The sequence below is a fragment of the Thunnus maccoyii genome, chromosome 24, assembly GCF_910596095.1.
Source record: "Thunnus maccoyii chromosome 24, fThuMac1.1, whole genome shotgun sequence".
Taxonomy (NCBI): Eukaryota; Metazoa; Chordata; class Actinopteri; order Scombriformes; family Scombridae; genus Thunnus; species Thunnus maccoyii.
Genome location: NC_056556.1, coordinates 19,793,067 through 19,811,926, shown reverse-complemented (window position 1 = coordinate 19,811,926; position 18,860 = coordinate 19,793,067). Strand labels below are relative to the sequence as shown.

The 18,860-nt window shown below is 38.2% G+C and overlaps 1 protein-coding gene and 1 long non-coding RNA gene across 2 annotated transcripts; both read left to right on the top strand.

Moving 5' to 3' along the window:
- Positions 1-455: 455 nt before the first annotated feature.
- On the top strand, positions 456-17,094 carry chrm4a (cholinergic receptor, muscarinic 4a). The gene is made up of 7 exons (XM_042405125.1): positions 456-519; positions 2,321-2,919; positions 3,960-4,114; positions 5,991-6,192; positions 6,368-6,454; positions 8,146-8,415; positions 16,849-17,094. Exons 2-7 carry the CDS (start codon positions 2,371-2,373, stop codon positions 17,092-17,094), a joined length of 1,509 nt encoding a protein of 502 aa, XP_042261059.1. The 5' UTR covers positions 456-519; positions 2,321-2,370.
- LOC121892226 lies at positions 12,513-13,978 on the top strand. The gene is made up of 3 exons (XR_006094350.1): positions 12,513-12,666; positions 13,314-13,519; positions 13,818-13,978. It is a non-coding gene; the product is annotated as an uncharacterized LOC121892226 (long non-coding RNA).
- Positions 17,095-18,860: the final 1,766 nt, after the last annotated feature.

The following is an 18,860-nucleotide window of genomic DNA, read 5'->3' as shown; positions in this document are numbered from 1 at the left end:
CCTCCAGCAGCTACAACAGTAACATGCTGCTCTAACACTGATGCTTTAGTATTAATAATCTAATGATGTTGTATACAATAGTATATCAGTCAGGGGGACTGAACCACTACTTTTACTACAATACTTTAACTACATCAAGCTGATAATACTTATGTACTTTTACTTAAGTAGGATTTTTTCATGCAGGACTTGTGCTTGTAATGGAGTATTTTTACATCACTGTATTGGTACTTTTACTTATATAAAGAATCTGAATATTTCTTCGACCACTGGTCCGCAGCTGCCCTGACAGAAGGTGATTTGTTTTAAGCAGGTGCTTATGCACCTGTGACAGCTGATTAAGAGCCTGTTGATTAGGTCTGGCTCAGAAACTGAGGGCCTGAAGTGAAACCATCACTCTTAAGTGAACATATTCGCTCTGTAAATGCACCAAAATTACTTGATTTGTACCATAGACTGGAGGGATGGTACTATAAGACTAATGACCTCAGAATCTCTAAGGAACAGCTTCTCTGTTGAGTGAGTGTTGAGTTGAATCTTATTTTATACCGAGTTAGCAAAGCTGAAGTCATCAGCACAAATACATGAGTCATGATTAGGAACTTCAGTCAGGCTTATCCAGAGGTACAAACTCCAGCATCCTCAGAGAAAAACATTTTCACACATTATAAATTTACATTATCACATACCATCATATTGCACTAAATCAAAGAGTGATTGGTGTATTGTTCATGATGATTGAAGAAATAACCAGTGATTGTTCATAATATGCTCATTTACCTTGAGTAATATTTAGCAGTTGCAAACACAGCATCCCCCCCACCAATATTTTAACAAATATTTAACTGTCTGATTTTGCTTACCCTCTAAATTTGTTGTCCACTGTCCACAAATTTAAAGCACATTTTCAGGGTTGGTGGTTCGATTCCAGTCCCCTTCTTACGAGTGTGTGTGTGTGTGTGCGTGTGTGTGTGTGTGTGTGTGTGTGTGTTTGTGTCAATGTATGTGCATAAATGTTAAGGATTGTATAGCAAGTTGCATTGCTCTCAGGTTGGATGTACTTTATACATGCAGTCAATATGAGTGGTTGACTTGCTGCTGTGATTAAAACAACACCTATTAAGAACTTGCTTCAGTGAGCTCACAGTGCAAATAGACAAATAGACAAAAATAAATACAGAGAGGACAATCACTTAAGAATAACATGTACCTCAAAGTGCCAAATGTTAACCCTTCGAGTGACAAACAGAATGTGTTTATTTTGAACCACTCAGACTTTACAATAGTCCCAGCAGACATTTCCTTAGAGGGGAGTTGCTGGGTGAGAATAATCTCTAATGATGTTCAGGGCCTTTTGGTAAAACCGAACTTCAGAAATTGAAGTGTTTCCAGATGCAGTCCTAACTCTAATACATTCAACACAGCCAACTCAAGTGCAATGTATTATTATGGAAATGTTGAAAATGTACAGAGTTGATATTTGGTGTCTAAGCTCTGACCTCATCACAGCAGGGAGTGATGATAATAACGTGGGAAGATACAGTAGTCTCAGATCCTACATGTGGATGCAGGAGAAGGTGGGGCTTGTGAAATACTGTTAACAGCAGGCGCAGAGCTTTCAGATAGGTGTGAGCAGAGTACACAGCAAGAATGCTAGGTGTGTTGGATATACAGTATGTTGCAGTGAAAAGAGTATATTATGTGAGTGTAGTGACAGACTTTAGTTGACTGTCTGAATGTGCAGGCTTCACGTCAATCTCTTCAGCTGTACTCAGGCTACCAAACCAAACTATAACAGAGAAAGTTTACCATAACAGAACACAACCCAGTTTACCACAGCTCATGCGTAAAACTGAATCATATTTTCCCTCCAGTTTTAACATTTTGGAAACATTGCTTTTTCACTTAAGATTACACTGCCAACAGATTTAAACTCTTTCACATGTTCAACTGGTAGTTTTCCACCATCCATTGTCCCAAAGTTTATCAACATTTCTTTAATTTCTATTTTTCCCAATGTTAAACTGAAGATTATTTTCACTGCACCGGATTAGGCACTTCCTTTGTAGATGTCTTTTTGTTAGTTCCTGTTACTAACCCAACCACTTTATTGCCATTAGCAAATGACTTATGTGTTTTAACCAATTTCTCTCTTTTCTACAAGAAGTCAATTGCCCGGTTTTACAAATTTCCCCTTTTAGTTGTTTCACAGTTAGAATTACATTACAGTACATCAACCATAATCATTACTGCTATTGCACACCCCATATTTCTCTTTGTCTTTCTCCTTATCTCTCTCTCTCTTTCTTTCTTCTTTTAGGCTCCTCGGTCAACCAGTCAGCTGACCTGTTCTCCAATGCCTCGTGCAACATGTCCACCAATGACTCAACATCATGCTCTCTAGTGGATGATGGAGTAGGGACAGGAAGTCCATATAAGACCCTGGAGATGTTTTTTATTGCCTTGGTTACTGGATCTCTGAGCTTTGTGACTGTCACAGGAAATATTTTAGTCATGCTGTCCATCAAAGTAAACCGCCACCTACAAACTGTCAATAACTATTTCTTATTTTCATTAGCATGTGCTGACTTGATCATCGGTGTTTTCAGCATGAATTTGTACACTGTTTACATCATTGTTGGCTACTGGCCACTGGGGCCGGTGATCTGTGACTTGTGGCTGGCTTTAGATTATGTTGTCTCAAATGCCTCAGTGATGAATTTATTGATCATCAGTTTTGATCGCTATTTCTGTGTGACCAAACCTCTCACATATCCAACAAGAAGGACAACTAAGATGGCTGGGTTAATGATTGCAGCAGCATGGATCCTGTCGTTCATCCTTTGGGCTCCTGCCATCTTGTTCTGGCAGTTCATCGTTGGACAGCGAACAGTGCCACCTGGAGAGTGTTACATACAGGTACAGTTTACTGAGCAGATATAGGCAAATTACAGCAGAGAAAAAGGAAAAAACAATGTAAATATATACATTGTCTGCCAAATTACTTAGCAATAAATTGACCCTTCTCACTTCTGCATTAATAAAATTTAAAAGGTATGAAAGTGTAGTTTGAAACTGGCTGCGTTGATGTGGGACAATATTATCTCAACTCAAGGTCACCTTGCTAGCTTTTTGCAGCTTTCAAGTAGGGGTGGGTCCTTTGTCCACTAAAATGCAATGTGAAACATAAGTAGAAGTTAAGGTAACTGGCCTTGATGAAGGTCACTGTCTAAATTAGAGGAAAAATCAGAGTGAAGTGTGGGAGAGTACACAGCTTTTTGATAAATAAAAAGAACTGTATTACATAGGAAGCATCTTCAGTCTTGTGCCTGCATGACAATAATGGAATGAAAGTGTAATTTACGGACCAATACCACTGGTTAAATGGTTTTTGTAAAAATAGGGGTTGTGAACTGGTACTGGTTCATTTTGTGTTTTGTGCAAATCTCCTCTTTTCCCCCCAAAAGTCATCCCCTACCAGTGTGAGCAATAAGTGATAACGTTATTGCTCCTCCCGATTACACACCTCTGATCACCCACAAAAACAACATTTTGGAATAGACAAGGAACACCCTCCTTGATTATTAGTTGTGAAAGATCAGTTGTGAAGAAACAACATTTTTATTTCTCTTTATAATATATGGTTTTAGACAACAATAGCCCCTCTCTGTCCCTCACTTCCTGAAGCTGTCCATGGATCTGACACGTCTTTTATGACAAAACAGAGAGACCTCCCCTGAACCCACAGTTCAATTTGAACACTGTTCAAAGATTTCCAGTTGGAGCAATGCAATGGCAACAAAAAGAAAGATTGTAAGTTTTATAAAGACAGGATTAATTTCAGGTGTGTTGTACTGGATTATAATTGTAAAACTGGCCACTTAGTGGATGTGTAAGCATTCTCTATTGATTGGGGAAGGGCTATTTGCTTGTCTACTAAACTTTCTTTCTTTCTACAGTTCCTATCTAACCCTGCGGTGACGTTTGGGACAGCTATAGCAGCGTTCTATCTTCCGGTCATTATTATGACAGTCCTGTACATCCATATTTCCCTGGCGTCCAGGAGCAGGGTCTCCAAACACAAACCAGACAAGAAAGAGAAGAAGGGAATAAAGTAAGGAATAAAATAAAAAATATATAAATAAATTGAAATCTCACATGCACTGACCTTTTCTTAATCAAGCATTTGTGTTAAGAAAGGCTTCTGTTACTTATGAAATGTCTAATTTGAAATTCTGTTATTCATATAGTCTCCTTTCTTTGTCTTCATATGCATGATTCAAACCTTTTCATTGTAGCATATTTTCATTGAAAGCTATTTGTGTCTTTTCCGTCTCCAGTTTCCAAGTCAATCAAGTTCCTTTTGATTGACATGATCGTGAAATTACATCTTATTGTGCTTAACCAGAACCCTCAAATACTTTTAAACCGTTATTTCACCCAAAAATCTGCTGAAAGATGTTTGTAAAAGGTTTTATTGTCTCCACTGAAAGGAAAAACAACTGCACTGAGCCTGAATTTGGTTAGTTACAATGGATTCCAATGGATTTTCACTGCAGAAGACAGTATCACAATACACATAGAAACTTCTCAAACCAATGTTACATCATATTCCACTTCCTGGTATCTATTTAAATGTTTCTAACACACTCAGTTTACCCATAAAATGGCTAAATCTTCAAAGCTCTTAAGCACAACTTGAAAGTATAGATATATTGGATAAACCACGGTTGCTTGATAAACCATAAATACACAATTATAATAACAATATTAATGTATTTTAAAAGTAAATATTTATTTATATACTGTGTGTTTCTATGTCTACAGTATCTTGAGCACTATATTTGGTGATATGCACCTGATTAGAGCAGAGTTGTCTGGTCTTCTCTGGATGGATGTGCAGATATTTTCCAACATTTTGTAAATCTTTTGCAGTTTGCTACTAACATTGAATTAGTTATATCACCACTTAGATTAAACTTTAAAACATCCAGAGCTGTATTGGAATAAAAGAGTTAACAAGGTAGTCAGAATAAATCAAAACCAGCACCAGATGCATGTTACTAAGGCTATTAACATAAATTAATCATACGTACAATTTGTTGCACAATATGTGTCCAATTAATGATTCATATCCATTTGTGGATTTTATAATGTGCACATCTGATTGTCAAGTCAAGTCAAGTCAATTTTATTTATATAGGACCAAATCACAGCAGAAGTTATCTCGGGGCACTTTTCACATAGAGCAGGTCTAGACCCAACATTCCCCCATGAGCAAGCACTTGGCGACAGCAGCAAGGAAAAACTTCCCTTTGATGGGAAGAAACCTCAAGCAGAACCGGGCTCTAGGTGGGCAGGCATCTGCTTTGACTGGTTGGGTTGAGAGAAAGAGGGTGGAGGATCGGGGAGAGAGAGACACAGAAGCACAACAACAACAACATTAACAACAATATTAATAATAGAAATATGACCAATAATAATGGTGTGGGTGTCAAGCAGGACAGGTCATCCAGGTCTTAATGTCCTTAAAGCATGCTTTGAGTTAAATTAACTGGTTGGTTTTATCTGGCTTCACTGATAAATATAATTGGGTATCATCTGCATAACAATGAAAATTTATGGAGTGTTTCCTAATAATATTGCCTAAAGGAAGCATATGTAAAGTTGAATAGTATTGGTCCAAGTATAGAACCTTGTGGAACTCCATGTCTAACTTTTGCGTGCATGGAGGATTCATTGTTAATGTGTACAAATTGAAATTGATCTGATAAATAGGACTTAAACCAGCTTAATGCAGTTCCTTTAATGGCAATTAAATGTTCCAGTCTCTGTAATAGGATGGGATGGTCAATGGTGTCAAATGCAGCATTAATATCTAACAAGACAAGTAAGAGAGAAGTTCTTTGTCCGATGCAATTAGGTCATTTGTATTTTTAATGGTGTAAGCACTCTTAAAAAAATAATGGTCATTCCAAATATTTTCCCAGAACTCCCAGCTTGATCAAAAGTCACCTGCTAAAGCAGAACAATAACAATGAGACCAGCCCTCAGGCCAGTCCCCGCTCCACTCCCAAACTCAGCCTGGACTCAACTACCACTGCACTGGAGGCTGTGAAGAATGGCAGAGTGGAAGAACCAAACCCAGTTCTGCGACAGCCTCCGGCACAGCCCAGTCCAGGACTCACACAGGTACTCATTTGTACATTATTAACATCACTGCTTACGTCTGCCCATCACACTCTGTTTAGCATTGAGACAAGACAGCTCCACAGTTTCAATGTCCACTGCTAATCAAACTATCTATCTATCTATCTATCTATCTATCTATCTATCTATCTATCTATCTATCTATCTATCTATCTAGGAGGAAAAAGAGAGCTCCAATGATTCGTCCACAGCTTTTATTCCCCCCACAGAACCAAAGAAGATCAACAATGAGGTGATGTCTGAGGTTGGTGTTTGAAAGTTGGACAACTTTTTGGACTTATGCCTGGGAGCCTAGAGCTGCTAAAGTTTACATTATCTTTTTTCAATCTCAAGTTATTTATCTGGTTTTCTCAGGATAACCAAGTCATTTTCTTCTAATATGAGGTCAATTATTGTTCTATCTCTGAATGACAAACTTGATTTCTTGTGATAACAGATTCAATATTTTGGGAAAACCAAAGGTGTTTTCCCACAAAATAACAGGATAAAATTGTTTTTACAAAAACATCAGTCAGAATCAGCTTAATTGGCCAAGTATGTTGGACACACAAGATTTCTAGTGGCTCTTAATGTACTCACATACAAATGCAAACATACAGAGGACATAGTTAAAATAAGTATAGTAGGCTAACAGAGATAAGCAGATATAAACATACAGCTATTATGTTTATGAGAAAATGAGATAATTATTTAATAACTACTGAATATTGTTATTTTAAGAAGATATTTCCATCAGGTAAACATACACAGTTTCTGTGATGTACAGTAAAGCTGATTGCTAAACAGCTGATTGGAGCTGATGTCAGTTCAGGAAGATCCCATTATGAATCAGTGCAGCGAAAAAAAGTTAATTTCTCACCAGAGACAAGGTGCTGCTGCACTGCGCCTAATACACAGAGTATGTGTTATCACACCACACCTAGGGAGCAACATGGAAACAAAGTGGGATTGGGGAGAACTGGATCATAGGGTGTGTCAATTAAGCTTTTGTCAAAACTGTTACTGGCCATTATGGTCTGACCAGACTGACACAGCTGCATTCTGAATTGGGTTTATATATGCCAGGACTGTGTGCAGGGATTCAGACAAGGCTGTGTGCTTTTTGTCGACTGTTCAGAGCTTTGTCGGCAAGTTTAAGAATGAAGAGGTCATCTTCCTGTGTTAAAGCCAGAAAAATCATGACAAACGTGAAAAGTTGGCGCAGCTGTACAAGTTGTTGCAAGTCGACTTACCAAAACAAGGTATGTCACTCGCTACTGATTGGTTAGGGCAAAACAAAGTAAAGTAACTCACTCTCAATCAGAAATCAGGTAACACGGAGACAATGTCAAGCTAAATAATAAAGCAATCTGTCAGATTTCCATGCTAGGATCATTGTAATTTTATATAAATTTGCACATTACTGCACAGGAAACAAAAACATGGTGACTACCAGACTTACAAAGTCTGAATTTAACTTAAAAAGAGACATGATTTTAGCTTTTTATTTTACATTAAAATGTACTGGTCCTTCACCAAGTGACAATGTACAGCATGATTATCTAGTTTCCCAAAGCCAAGAGCCATGAAAATGCCCGATGTCATCAACAGCATCACTGAAATATATTCAGTGAAACTTTCATCAATACATTTTGTGACAAACATTTATGTTATCATGGGAATATAATAAGAATATAACAAATATAACAAGAATACCTAACTTTGTTAACTTGAGATAACAGGATTAAAGTAAATTACAGCAACTATGACCTCTCAGCTTTTGTACATATGCACCTTTTAGGGCCAGCCAAATATTAACTCACAAGACAAGTGTGTAAGACAGCTTGTGGCACAAAATGACTGAATTCAAATCCCCGACTTGCCGGACTTCATGTACCTTTTACAACAGGCCATGTTGGCTGTAAAAGTTCCAAACAAAACTCTGTTTTTTTCCAGGCAGCAAAAAATCCAAACCCAGTTGAAGAGACAGCAGCCAATCCTTCAGTGTCCAAGATCAACCCTTCCTCGAAGTGGTCCAAGATAAAGATTGTAACAAAGCAGGCAGGTGATGAATGCATCACAGCTATAGAGATTGTCCCACCTGTGGAGGGAGCCGAGAGGCGCTCAATCCCAATCAGCCGCCCCAGGACTGTGGCAAGAAAGTTTGCAAGCATTGCTAGAAGCCAAGTGAAGAGGAAAAGACAGATGGCCGCCAGAGAAAAGAAAGTATGTTTTTTTCTTACTTAAATATTTATTGGCAAGAAATTTGCAACATTAAAAAATAACAGTAACAAAAAACTGTTAAGGGAAATACATTCACATGCAGTCCTGTTGAAGGATTCATTTGTAGCTCTGTTTCAATGTCACCATTTTGAGTGTCCAATTTCCCTGTTTTCTTCCAGTTGTGCTTTTTGTAGTTTCAATATATGTGTCAGTTTTTCCAGTAACAAGCCACTGGTCCCGTCCCGGTGGAGCTATTTTCCCCCAAATTCTCATATACTCCTTTTTACTTGCTATTAATAGTATTTTAACCAATTATCTGTTGCTTTCCATCACACTTCCTTCAGAGAAGTTACTGATATAAAGTACCATACAACTCATAGTGACCTATACCATTTCCCAAAACCATGTGACTGATCTACTTCAAATGATCACAATCCCTCCAACATATCTGATGTCTATGTAACTGCTTACCTTTAACCCTGGGTGAAACAGATAAAGGAATCAGAATTTTCCAGGAAAATTCTCTTCATGTCCATGAATTGGTGGATGGGTGGTATATCTTTCAGTCATGATAGACAGCATGCTGAAGGACAGATGTACATTAAACAATTACAGGTTTGACTGGTAGTGAAAGAACACAGATGGGCAGTGGTAGCCTAAAGGTTAGAGAAGCAAGCTTGTGACTGGAGGGTCGACAGTTCAATCCCCAGACCAGCAGGATAAATCTAGTTGAGGAAAGTGGAAAAGCAAAGCTGAGGAACTTAGCTGCCCTTGAGCAAGGCCCTTAACCCAAAACTTCTCCAGTGGAGCTGCTCAGTAGCCAACAGATCAGACTGTGGTTGTATGAGCAGCTTTGAGGTGTGAATGTGTGTAACCATGTGAATGTGATCAGGGTGCTCCTGCAAAAGAGAGGCTTCCTCTCAGTAAAACTTCCCTCAATAAAAAAAGGTAAAAAACAGAGGTATTATGAATATAAGGTAGTATGATATGAAGTTTGTGTCAATCCATCCAGTAGATATTGATATATTTAAGTGAAGAGGAAATGTCAGCGGATCACCAACATTATTTATCATCTTCTGGGTACCATTATACCAAATTTCTCGGAAATCCATTAGTTAATCTAGTTGTGAGACATTTCACAAAAAATGCAAATGTGAACCTCATGGTGGTGCTAGAGAAAAGGTCAGGGGATCACCGAAGTAGTCAGATTCATTGTCAGAGAATCATGTATGATCATGTATGAATGTATAAAATTTTTGCAAATCCAAGTAGATTTTAGATATTTCACATAATAAGTGAAAACTTTGTCCTGCTGGTTGCACTAGAAGATAGCCAGGGGATTACCAAAGTTATTAGACTTTATCCTTAGGGCACAATGTATATCTGTGCCAAAGTTCATGGCAATGCATCTAATAGTTGAGATATTTCAGTCTGTATCAAGGCAGTGGACTGAGTGACCAGCCCACATTCCCATCCCTAGATATTACTACATGTATGGCTAAAAATGTTTTATACTAAGAAGCCTCATCAACAGGCAGAGCATTAGGATGTGTTCAGACCAAAAGTGAAGCAAATTTTTGCCCTCATCATTCATGCAAACTGTGTTTGACACACCGTTTGTGTTTATTCGCCCCAAACAGCCAATGTACCAGCACCAACATAGCTGTGGGAGTGTGCCTGTGTGTTGGTTTGTGTTCAGCCTCTGACTGAACTAAGAACTCACCAGAAAATGGTTATTTCTGCTATTTTCCTCCAGTCACTTTCCTTTTACCTCTTGTCTCTGTATGTTTATGAAGCAAGGCATCATTTCCTGATAATGATCGATCTTAGAAGAGTGCTTCCCAAACGCTCTTAAATTTTACACGTTTCCAAACACAGTACTTAAGAGCGAGTGCACACGCACACTGTTAGAGCGTCTTAATGTTTGTGCTGTCCATGGTGCTGAAGGTTTTGCTGAATACATTTTAGAGTCAGAACAGATAATGGGCCCTATTTTCCCAAAATAGGGCACAGGCACAGATCCAAGTCTTAATGTGTGGGTGTGGCCAACACATTTTTGCAATTTTCCTGACCAGTGAGCTTCAGTAATGACCGATCACATGAGCTCCTCTCATCCCCTTCAAACACAGCAACAGGTAAAACGAGGGAGAGAAGCTGAGTGAGAAAGAGAAATGAGTCTCTGTGAAGCCCCTGACATTCCAAATTACAACTTCAAGACACACCAAACATTAATATACATCAATCAGAATATGCTGACAATGGTAGAATGAAAATAAAGCTGATGTGTTCTCACGTGTGCTGTGTCTGATAGCAGACTGGTGCTGGGGCTTATTTTGTGCAAACAATTAATATAGGATAATTAATAAACTTAAATTTGCAGTTCTACTCCTCTGCTGCATATCTGAAAGTCCTCATTTATGCTTTCAAGTACATATAATATCTTGGAAGTAATATATATATATATATATGACCTACATAAGCAAACGAGACCATCAGCAAGATTGGCTGTATCTATATAGTTATTCTAAATGCCTGCCACCAGGTCATATTCCCCGCGAAATCAGACAGAACAATTTACAGCATGCAGAAAGTAAGAGTCTATGTTTACATTACATGACAAAGTCATTACTAGGAAGAAAGGAGGACATTTCTCCTCATTTGATAACATTAAAAGTAAAGTTAGACTTGTTATATAGGCTTCCTGACTCATTTAAAAAAAAGAGAGAGAGTGCTGAGCTGAGAACACCAGAGTGAGAGAGACAGTGCAGTGGTGCTCTCGCTTCCAAAAACAAATGCATGAGCTAACCAAGATCTTTACGACGCAAGGCGGTGGCACTCATGGGAAATGCAGTCTTCATTCCAGGAAAACACTACCACTTTTGTCCACAGGGGCCTCTAAAATCAAAACAAAATGAAAGTTCCTTGTTGTAACTTTAAATAAACAGATACGATATAGATAAGTTCTAACACTGGTCCATCGAACTATTTAAATGATGAATGAAGGTAACCATGCTGTGCCGGCTGTGTGTGAAGTGAAAAACAGGATTTTGTTTAAACCTGTTTTAAAATGTTTTCACGAACATGTTTTATTTTTTCATGGCATATAGAATGCTTATGTATACCTACTCCGTTTAGGGAGGAGTGCGCAGGAAACAGGACCTCTGGTTGTCTATAGAATCAAATACTGGTCATAAATATTTTGAGCTTGTGAAATGGTTTGTGAATGTGTAATAAAGTTTTGCAGCTGTAGAAATATTTTGTGCATGTGTAATTAAAATTTGTGCAGGAATTTTTGCAGCAGTGAGGTTTCACAAAGTCTGAGACGGACACAGAAATTTCCTACCTTTGTGTGTAACAATGAAGTCACATGAGAGACGGACATAGAAATTTCCTACCTTTGTATGGGACAATGAAGTTACAACTACAAACTGCTAGTTACGGCCATAAATTGTAAAAAAAAAATACGGACGTAGTCACTGTGATGTGCCATTTTGAAGCCTCGAGTGTAGCAATTTGACCTTCGCTATCATGGATTTGGCTGTTGCCATGTTTGATTTTTGGAGCCAGAGTTCACCATATTTGGATGAGAGGATGGAGGACCTGCTCACGCATGTGCAGTGCAAATCAGGCAGCGATGCAAATCGGGCAGAGCAGACCATAGTGCTAGCTGCTAGCTTGGTTAGCACGGTGCATTTACAATCTATGTTTAGCAGTGATAATGCTAGTGTCAATGCTAATTTTTGCTAATGAAAAATAGGCCTAAAACCGTTAAAACAAAATGTACTCACCAGAAAATGTGATCATCTGACTCTTTGGTGGGTCTTTTATTACAACCAAACACTGAACAAGACTTTTTTTAGGCGACCAAAATGTTACAATTAACTTTAGTGAACTGAAAACACACTGTGAAATAGCAACGTTGTCGTCATGGTAGCAACTTGTCAATCACAGCGTAGCCACGCCCTAAAGCATAGACTTCCATGCAATCAGACTTCTTTTTGCAGCCAGTGGAGTCGCCCCTGATGGCCATTAGATAGAATGCAGGTTTTTGGCACTTCCGCATTGGCTTAATTTTTCAGCCCTGGAGGTTGCCACTTGGTTACGGCTATAAAATTTTGACCCTGTTTTTATGTCTGAATCCGATTGGTCAAATGTAGAGTCAATCTGTCTAATCAGAGGGCAGATGGTTGCATTGCGTTCATCTCCCTGCAGGTCTTGAAAGATGGACGACGGTGCAGCTCTCCCACAATCCAGGTAGGTTTAATTGTAATTGAGGGTGCTATAGATAAAGGTGAACATTTAATGTGTTGTGTATTTAGCTCGTAGTTAGTTCACTGTTATTGTAAGGCAACACGGTAACACAGTTGTCCAAATGCATATTTTCAAGTTCAGGAAAGCTGCTTTATGTACCCAGAATAGAACAGTAAAGTATCTTTCTGTTAGCAAATGTCTGCTAGCATTACCAAAATAGCAGCATCAATGCTGGCAATTAACTTTTCAAGCTGAAGGCAAAGCAATCACTTGGCTGTATTACATACTGTTTCTCTGCTTTAGCATGTTTGATTAAATAATGTAAGCATTGCTAGGCTAACCATTAAAACATACTTCTGAGAAAAATTGCCCTGAGCTAGTTGTATCTCCAGATGGATCAGCAGTTGACATTATTGTGTGACTATGATGTGTTGAGCTGCCATTGATGATGTCAAGTTTTATTTCTAACATCTTTTTAATATATCCAGTCTTCCCTTGTGTCAATAAATTAAAAAAAATCACTTTGTGTGTAGTTGCTAAATATATGAGTAAGAAGCAGCGCTGTATTAGTGGAAATATCTGCAGCTTTGTATGACCTAATAATAACACCCATTTGCTAGTAGACATGAGTTGTCATTCTCATATTTCAGATGCTGAAGGAGGCCAAAGACTACAGCTCCATCCTGAAAGTTCAGAGGGCCATGGTAATGAAATGAGTGTTATCAGGGCCTAGGATGCCACAGCTTTGATCCAGATGGCCAGATGATCCACATCAGCCTGGTTTGCAGTCTGCTGTACCAGCCTTGACCACTCAGGAGCCATTGTAGAGACACAGATCAGTAGGAGGCATGACAATGTATGAATATGTATCACTGACTCCACTGCTGTGCAAGAGTTGATTGTTACATTTGAATCATACACACAAAATATGAATATTGTTCACCCAGTTATCTATTTGGCATGAGTGTCAGTTGTGGTCAAACTGTCAGTGCTGCTTTCTGAAAACAGAAACGTAACAAAGTATTTCAAAACAATAGAGGCTACATCTGTGTATCATTAATGTTTCCAAACAGTAACTTTTCTGTTTTTTTTCTATTGGCATGTAATGATTCAATATGCGGATTCTTTGAGATTTTTAATTGTATTTTTTCCAGAGGCCAAAGAGACAGAGGCTTGCCCCTGCATCAGATGAATACCACCTGTGAAGTATCCACAGTCACCACATCAAACTACATATCTGCCATATTAAATTACCTCTATATAGCTATTCATTTATATTTGTGATTTGTAATCCAGCCTTCTGTATATATTTATTCTTGAGCCAAATAAATTCTTACAATTCAAAAAAGTCATAATTCATTTTGTTTAGTCTCTTAAAGACTTCTTGTTACAATTAACTGTTAATTGATTTGTCCATGCCATTACTCTAAATGAAAGTGAGGGTCTAGTAAAAATAGTTTATGGTACAATGATGTAACAAACATGTATTTGTTCAGAAACAATTCAATGTAGTCACTTTATTATAAAAGTAACAACAGCACAATAAATATTAAATAGCAAGTAAAATGTACCTATTTACAGTAAAAAGTACCTCAGACTATTTTCAGTTGAAAAACTGGAAGCTAAATCCTCATACAGATAAAACTTCTTTTTGTGACACTCTAGATATCAGATTCTCCAAAAACAGCAATTTGGGAAGAAGAGTGTTTGACTACACTGCCATCCAAATACTTTCTGTTATCATCCTGTGTCTGGCAGGTTTGCTGTTACCTGGGTGTCATTCTTCAGCCTCTTTGCAACACTCCTGGAATATGTGTGCCTCCATATGCAGCAGCATCGGAATTGTCTCTAGTCATTGGTTGTAGCATTTCCTCTTTACAGCTGTCAGTATTTCCCTGCATTTCTGACCAACACACTGTGCAGGATCCTCAGCAGCAGGATCATCAACACCCTCTGCATCGTTTTCCACAGCCTCTGCTATGCTCCTGTCAACTGCTCACACTTCCACCGGACCGTTGACTTGTAGAAGCACCCACAGGGATGAATTCACCATCAGCTCTACCTGTGCCAAGAAACAGAATAAGATTAAAATGTAAACCAATCACAGCGCATAATATATAATCTTCCTGCTAATTTACTCGCTTATTGTTACCATCAACCTTACCTAAGCTAATAGCTAATGCTAACTTTATCTTAGTAAGCAAGCCAATATAAACCTGATACTATCTTCACATCTACAACAAAGCTTCTGTAATCCCACAGCAGCTAGACTGTCATAAATCCACAAAATTGTAAATACTAAGGAGTGTGCTAGTGTTCATGTCTAACTATGTGTAATTACGGTACATGTCTCCACTCTTAGTTTGTCTTCAGCTTGAAAAGTATTAATGCTAGCGGACATGTGCTAACCAAAAGCTACATTACCGTTCTATTCCGGGTACATAAAGCAGCCTTCCTGAACTTGAAAATATGCATTTAGACAACTGAGTTGCCTTACGATAAGTGTACTAAATACAAGCTCAATACACAACACATTAAATGTTCACCATTATTTTAAACCCACCTCGGTTGCGGGAAAGCTTGCACCATCATCCATCTTTCAAGACCTTTCAAGACCTTTCAAGACATAAAAACAGGGTCAAAATTCATACTCATAACTTGCAGTTTGTAGTTGTAACTTCAGTGTGTTGCATACACAGGTAGGAAATTTCTGTGTCTCTCAGACTTTGTAAAACTTCACTGTTGAAAAAATTCCTGCACCAATTTTAATTACACATACACAAAATATTTTTACAGCTACAATTTTTTTTTTTACACTTGCAAATTATATCTGCGCACACAAACCTTTTTCACACTTGCACAAAATATTTCTACAGCTGCAAAACTTAATTACACATTCACGAACCATTTCACAATCTTGTGCAGCATTATATACAATGCAGGCCTGGCAAAAAATAAAAATAAAAAATAAAAAAAAATGAAGAAAAATAATACTTGCAAAAAATAAATAAATAAAATAACTAAATGTAAAAACTGCACTAGGCAGTGCCTCTTTAACTCTTGGGTTATCCCACAGGAGATTAACACCTGGCCACAAAATATCCAAACATTACGATTGAATTACAAAACATATTAAAACACAGTTTAGGCAAATATTTATTCAAAAGGCAATTAAAATAGCATTGCAGTTTTGTGCAGTTTTGGCAGTTCATTCTAAACAGAGGAGCACAAATACAGCAGAGGAGAAATAGGTGACCAACAATTGGCTTTCATTGCTAAACTCTTTTAACAATAAATAGAGATGTTTAGTACAAATACTAGTCCCTGGGTCTTATTTAAAAATACTTTTTGTGTGCTTTGTTACACTATGACCCACAATATAAAAAATATTAACACTTTGTCAGCAGGACTCCAAATATTAACAAACAGAAGTAATGATGACAATGTAAAATCATGCTATGCGAACACTACAACACAGACACCTCCATGCCAGTTTGATTTAATTATTAATGGAAGTGGCTATGCAGCGTTTGTGTGTGCAAGTGTTCATTTTGCTATATAGGGCACGGGCTACCACCATGACAGATGGTTCTTATGTTTCATGAATATATACATCATCGATTTTGAATGTCTTTCTGAAACTTTTTGTCATAAGGAAAAAGAAACTACATAGAGTACATAGAAACTGCAAACAGAGCATCAGGAAAAATGGCATTTCAAACAGTTGAGATAAATACATTATAGGTATAGCCAAATATCCTTTTCTTTGATGTTACCAAAAATCACTAGTGTGATCATTGCTGTCTGGATGATGGGGAGAGGAACGAGAGGAAGACGATGGTGATATAAATCAGGCAATGAATGCTCAACACATGGTTGGTTTGGTGCAAATCAGTGATTGTTCAATCGATTTATTGTAGGTTAGTCAATTTTAATGTAACTTAAAGAGATGAAAGAAATTAACAAAAACAAACAAAAATAAAAATGTCAAAACTCACAATCATTGCAACCAACAATCCATCAGGTCTGCTTTTATTTTTGTCAGGGTTATGTCATTGTTGCATGGTTACTTTTCAAATCAGCCTGTAATACAACCATAATAGAAAAGAACAACAGAGTTGGTTTTACTTTGTTCTGGTGTCTCTTGTTCATTTCACTCTTCTTTCCTGTCTCTCCTCTCTATAGGTGACCAAGACTATCTTTGCCATCTTGCTGGCTTTCATCATTACATGGACGCCATATAACGTCATGGTGTTGATCTCAACTTTCTGCCAGTCGTGTGTCCCTGACACTGTGTGGGCTATTGGCTACTGGCTGTGTTATGTCAACTCTACTATCAACCCAGCTTGTTATGCCCTGTGCAACGCTACATTCAAAAAGACTTTCAAGAACCTGCTGCTGTGCCAGTATAAAAATATAGGTACAAGATGAGATGGAAAGAGAAGACTGAGGGTGGGATGGATGGGGAAGGGGTATACTACTGCAAGAATGGGGGGACAGAGGAAAAGAGAGAGGAAGTGTCATTAAAAGTTGAGTGAAAGATGGTCGAAGGAGCTGAAGAAGAAGGATGGAGGAATTTAGTTATGGGGTTCCTTTGAGGAGGGCTGTCTGCAGGGGATGAGGAGATAACAGTTCTTTGTCCTGCAAATGAATGCCAGTCATCCCAGTTGGTACATATAGAGTGAAATGTGAGTGAAAAAACAGGGAGTCCTTAACCTGCCCAGCTTCCCTTAAGATGGAATAAATCACACACTGAGTGGAAACATGGTTTCATGCACACAGGGAAAAGTCTGCAGTGGCAGAACAGGGATTGATATGAGCAGAAATGATAGCAGTGGATGTAGAGGGAGGGGAAAATAGAGGAAAAACAGCAGATGAATGCAGGTATGAATTGACTGATATATTTGAATTATAGTACTAATGACAGTGTATAATACTGAGGGACAATACTGCAGCATGCATGGCTGAGGGAGTGGTCTGGCCGTGTAGATGGATGGATGGATGGAAGGGGCGGTTCAAAGGGGCACATGAAGGAATTGATTGCGATTTGTGTTTTGGATGATCAAATGACTGTTATCTAAAGCAGCAGACAGACTGGGGGGCTGACTAATGATGGTTTTATGGTGGCCACTAACAAATTTTACAGGCAGGATAAAAAGGTTTCTGTCTCTTGCTAGGGTAAATCTGACCACATAGATTAATAATAGACCATATTATCTTCAAATAGCTCTAACACTGCACCCTCATCACTCAAGTGGAAGGCTACTAGTTTAAGATGTAAATGGGCTAATATCGCCTACTTGGTGGGTGCATAAAATGTTTACCATGGCTGTGTCACAGCCATAAGAACCATAAGAACCAAAGCTGTAGCCATGGTTACAGCTGTAATCATAGCTATAGTCTGTCGCAATCACAGCAATGATAGCAGCCAATCATAACACAGTGTAGGGAACTGGGTTAACTCACGTCCGCACACTTGTGATGCAGTCAGGCAACTGTAACTAATACATAACATCATATCATAATGTATCCATGCTATATGCTACTGTGGGAGCTCTGCCTTCCTTTGGTGATCAGAAGAAATGCATTAAGTATTGTGAGGTAAAAACTAGGTAAAAATAATTCTGAAAATGACCACCTCAACCTGTTAGAAGCAAAGTAGAAATGACTTAGAGCTTGTGAGTGTGATTGATAACCCAGATTATGTAATTGGTTCTAATTGCTAATGGGAGGAAACACTATAAACAGGAGAAGGGATTCAGTGACTGAAGAGAAGGTAAAGGGAGCAGGAGACTGACAAACAATTGATATGGTGGAGGGTAGCAGCAGGACAATAAGAAAATAAAAGTATTTTAGATAGCATACCACACAGCAGCCATTCAGCAGCCATAGAGGCCATTTGAGGTCTTCAGCTCATGGGCAATAATAGCAACAAATAACTATTTGTACTTCTTTAAACGATATGGCTTAATCTCCTTAATAATGTTGTGAAAAAAGGATTTTCCCTGTTTAGACGTGATTAATTTGTGTTCATTCCACTTTAGTCAGCAAAAAATAATGAGATTTGACACTGTCCTGCTTCCTATACACTTGATTTGCTTACTACTTGCATGCAATGGGATGATAGAACTATATCCCATAGTCCCATGGTAGTAGCTTCTATCTCATCACAAAGGCTACTTAACATCAGTCTACTG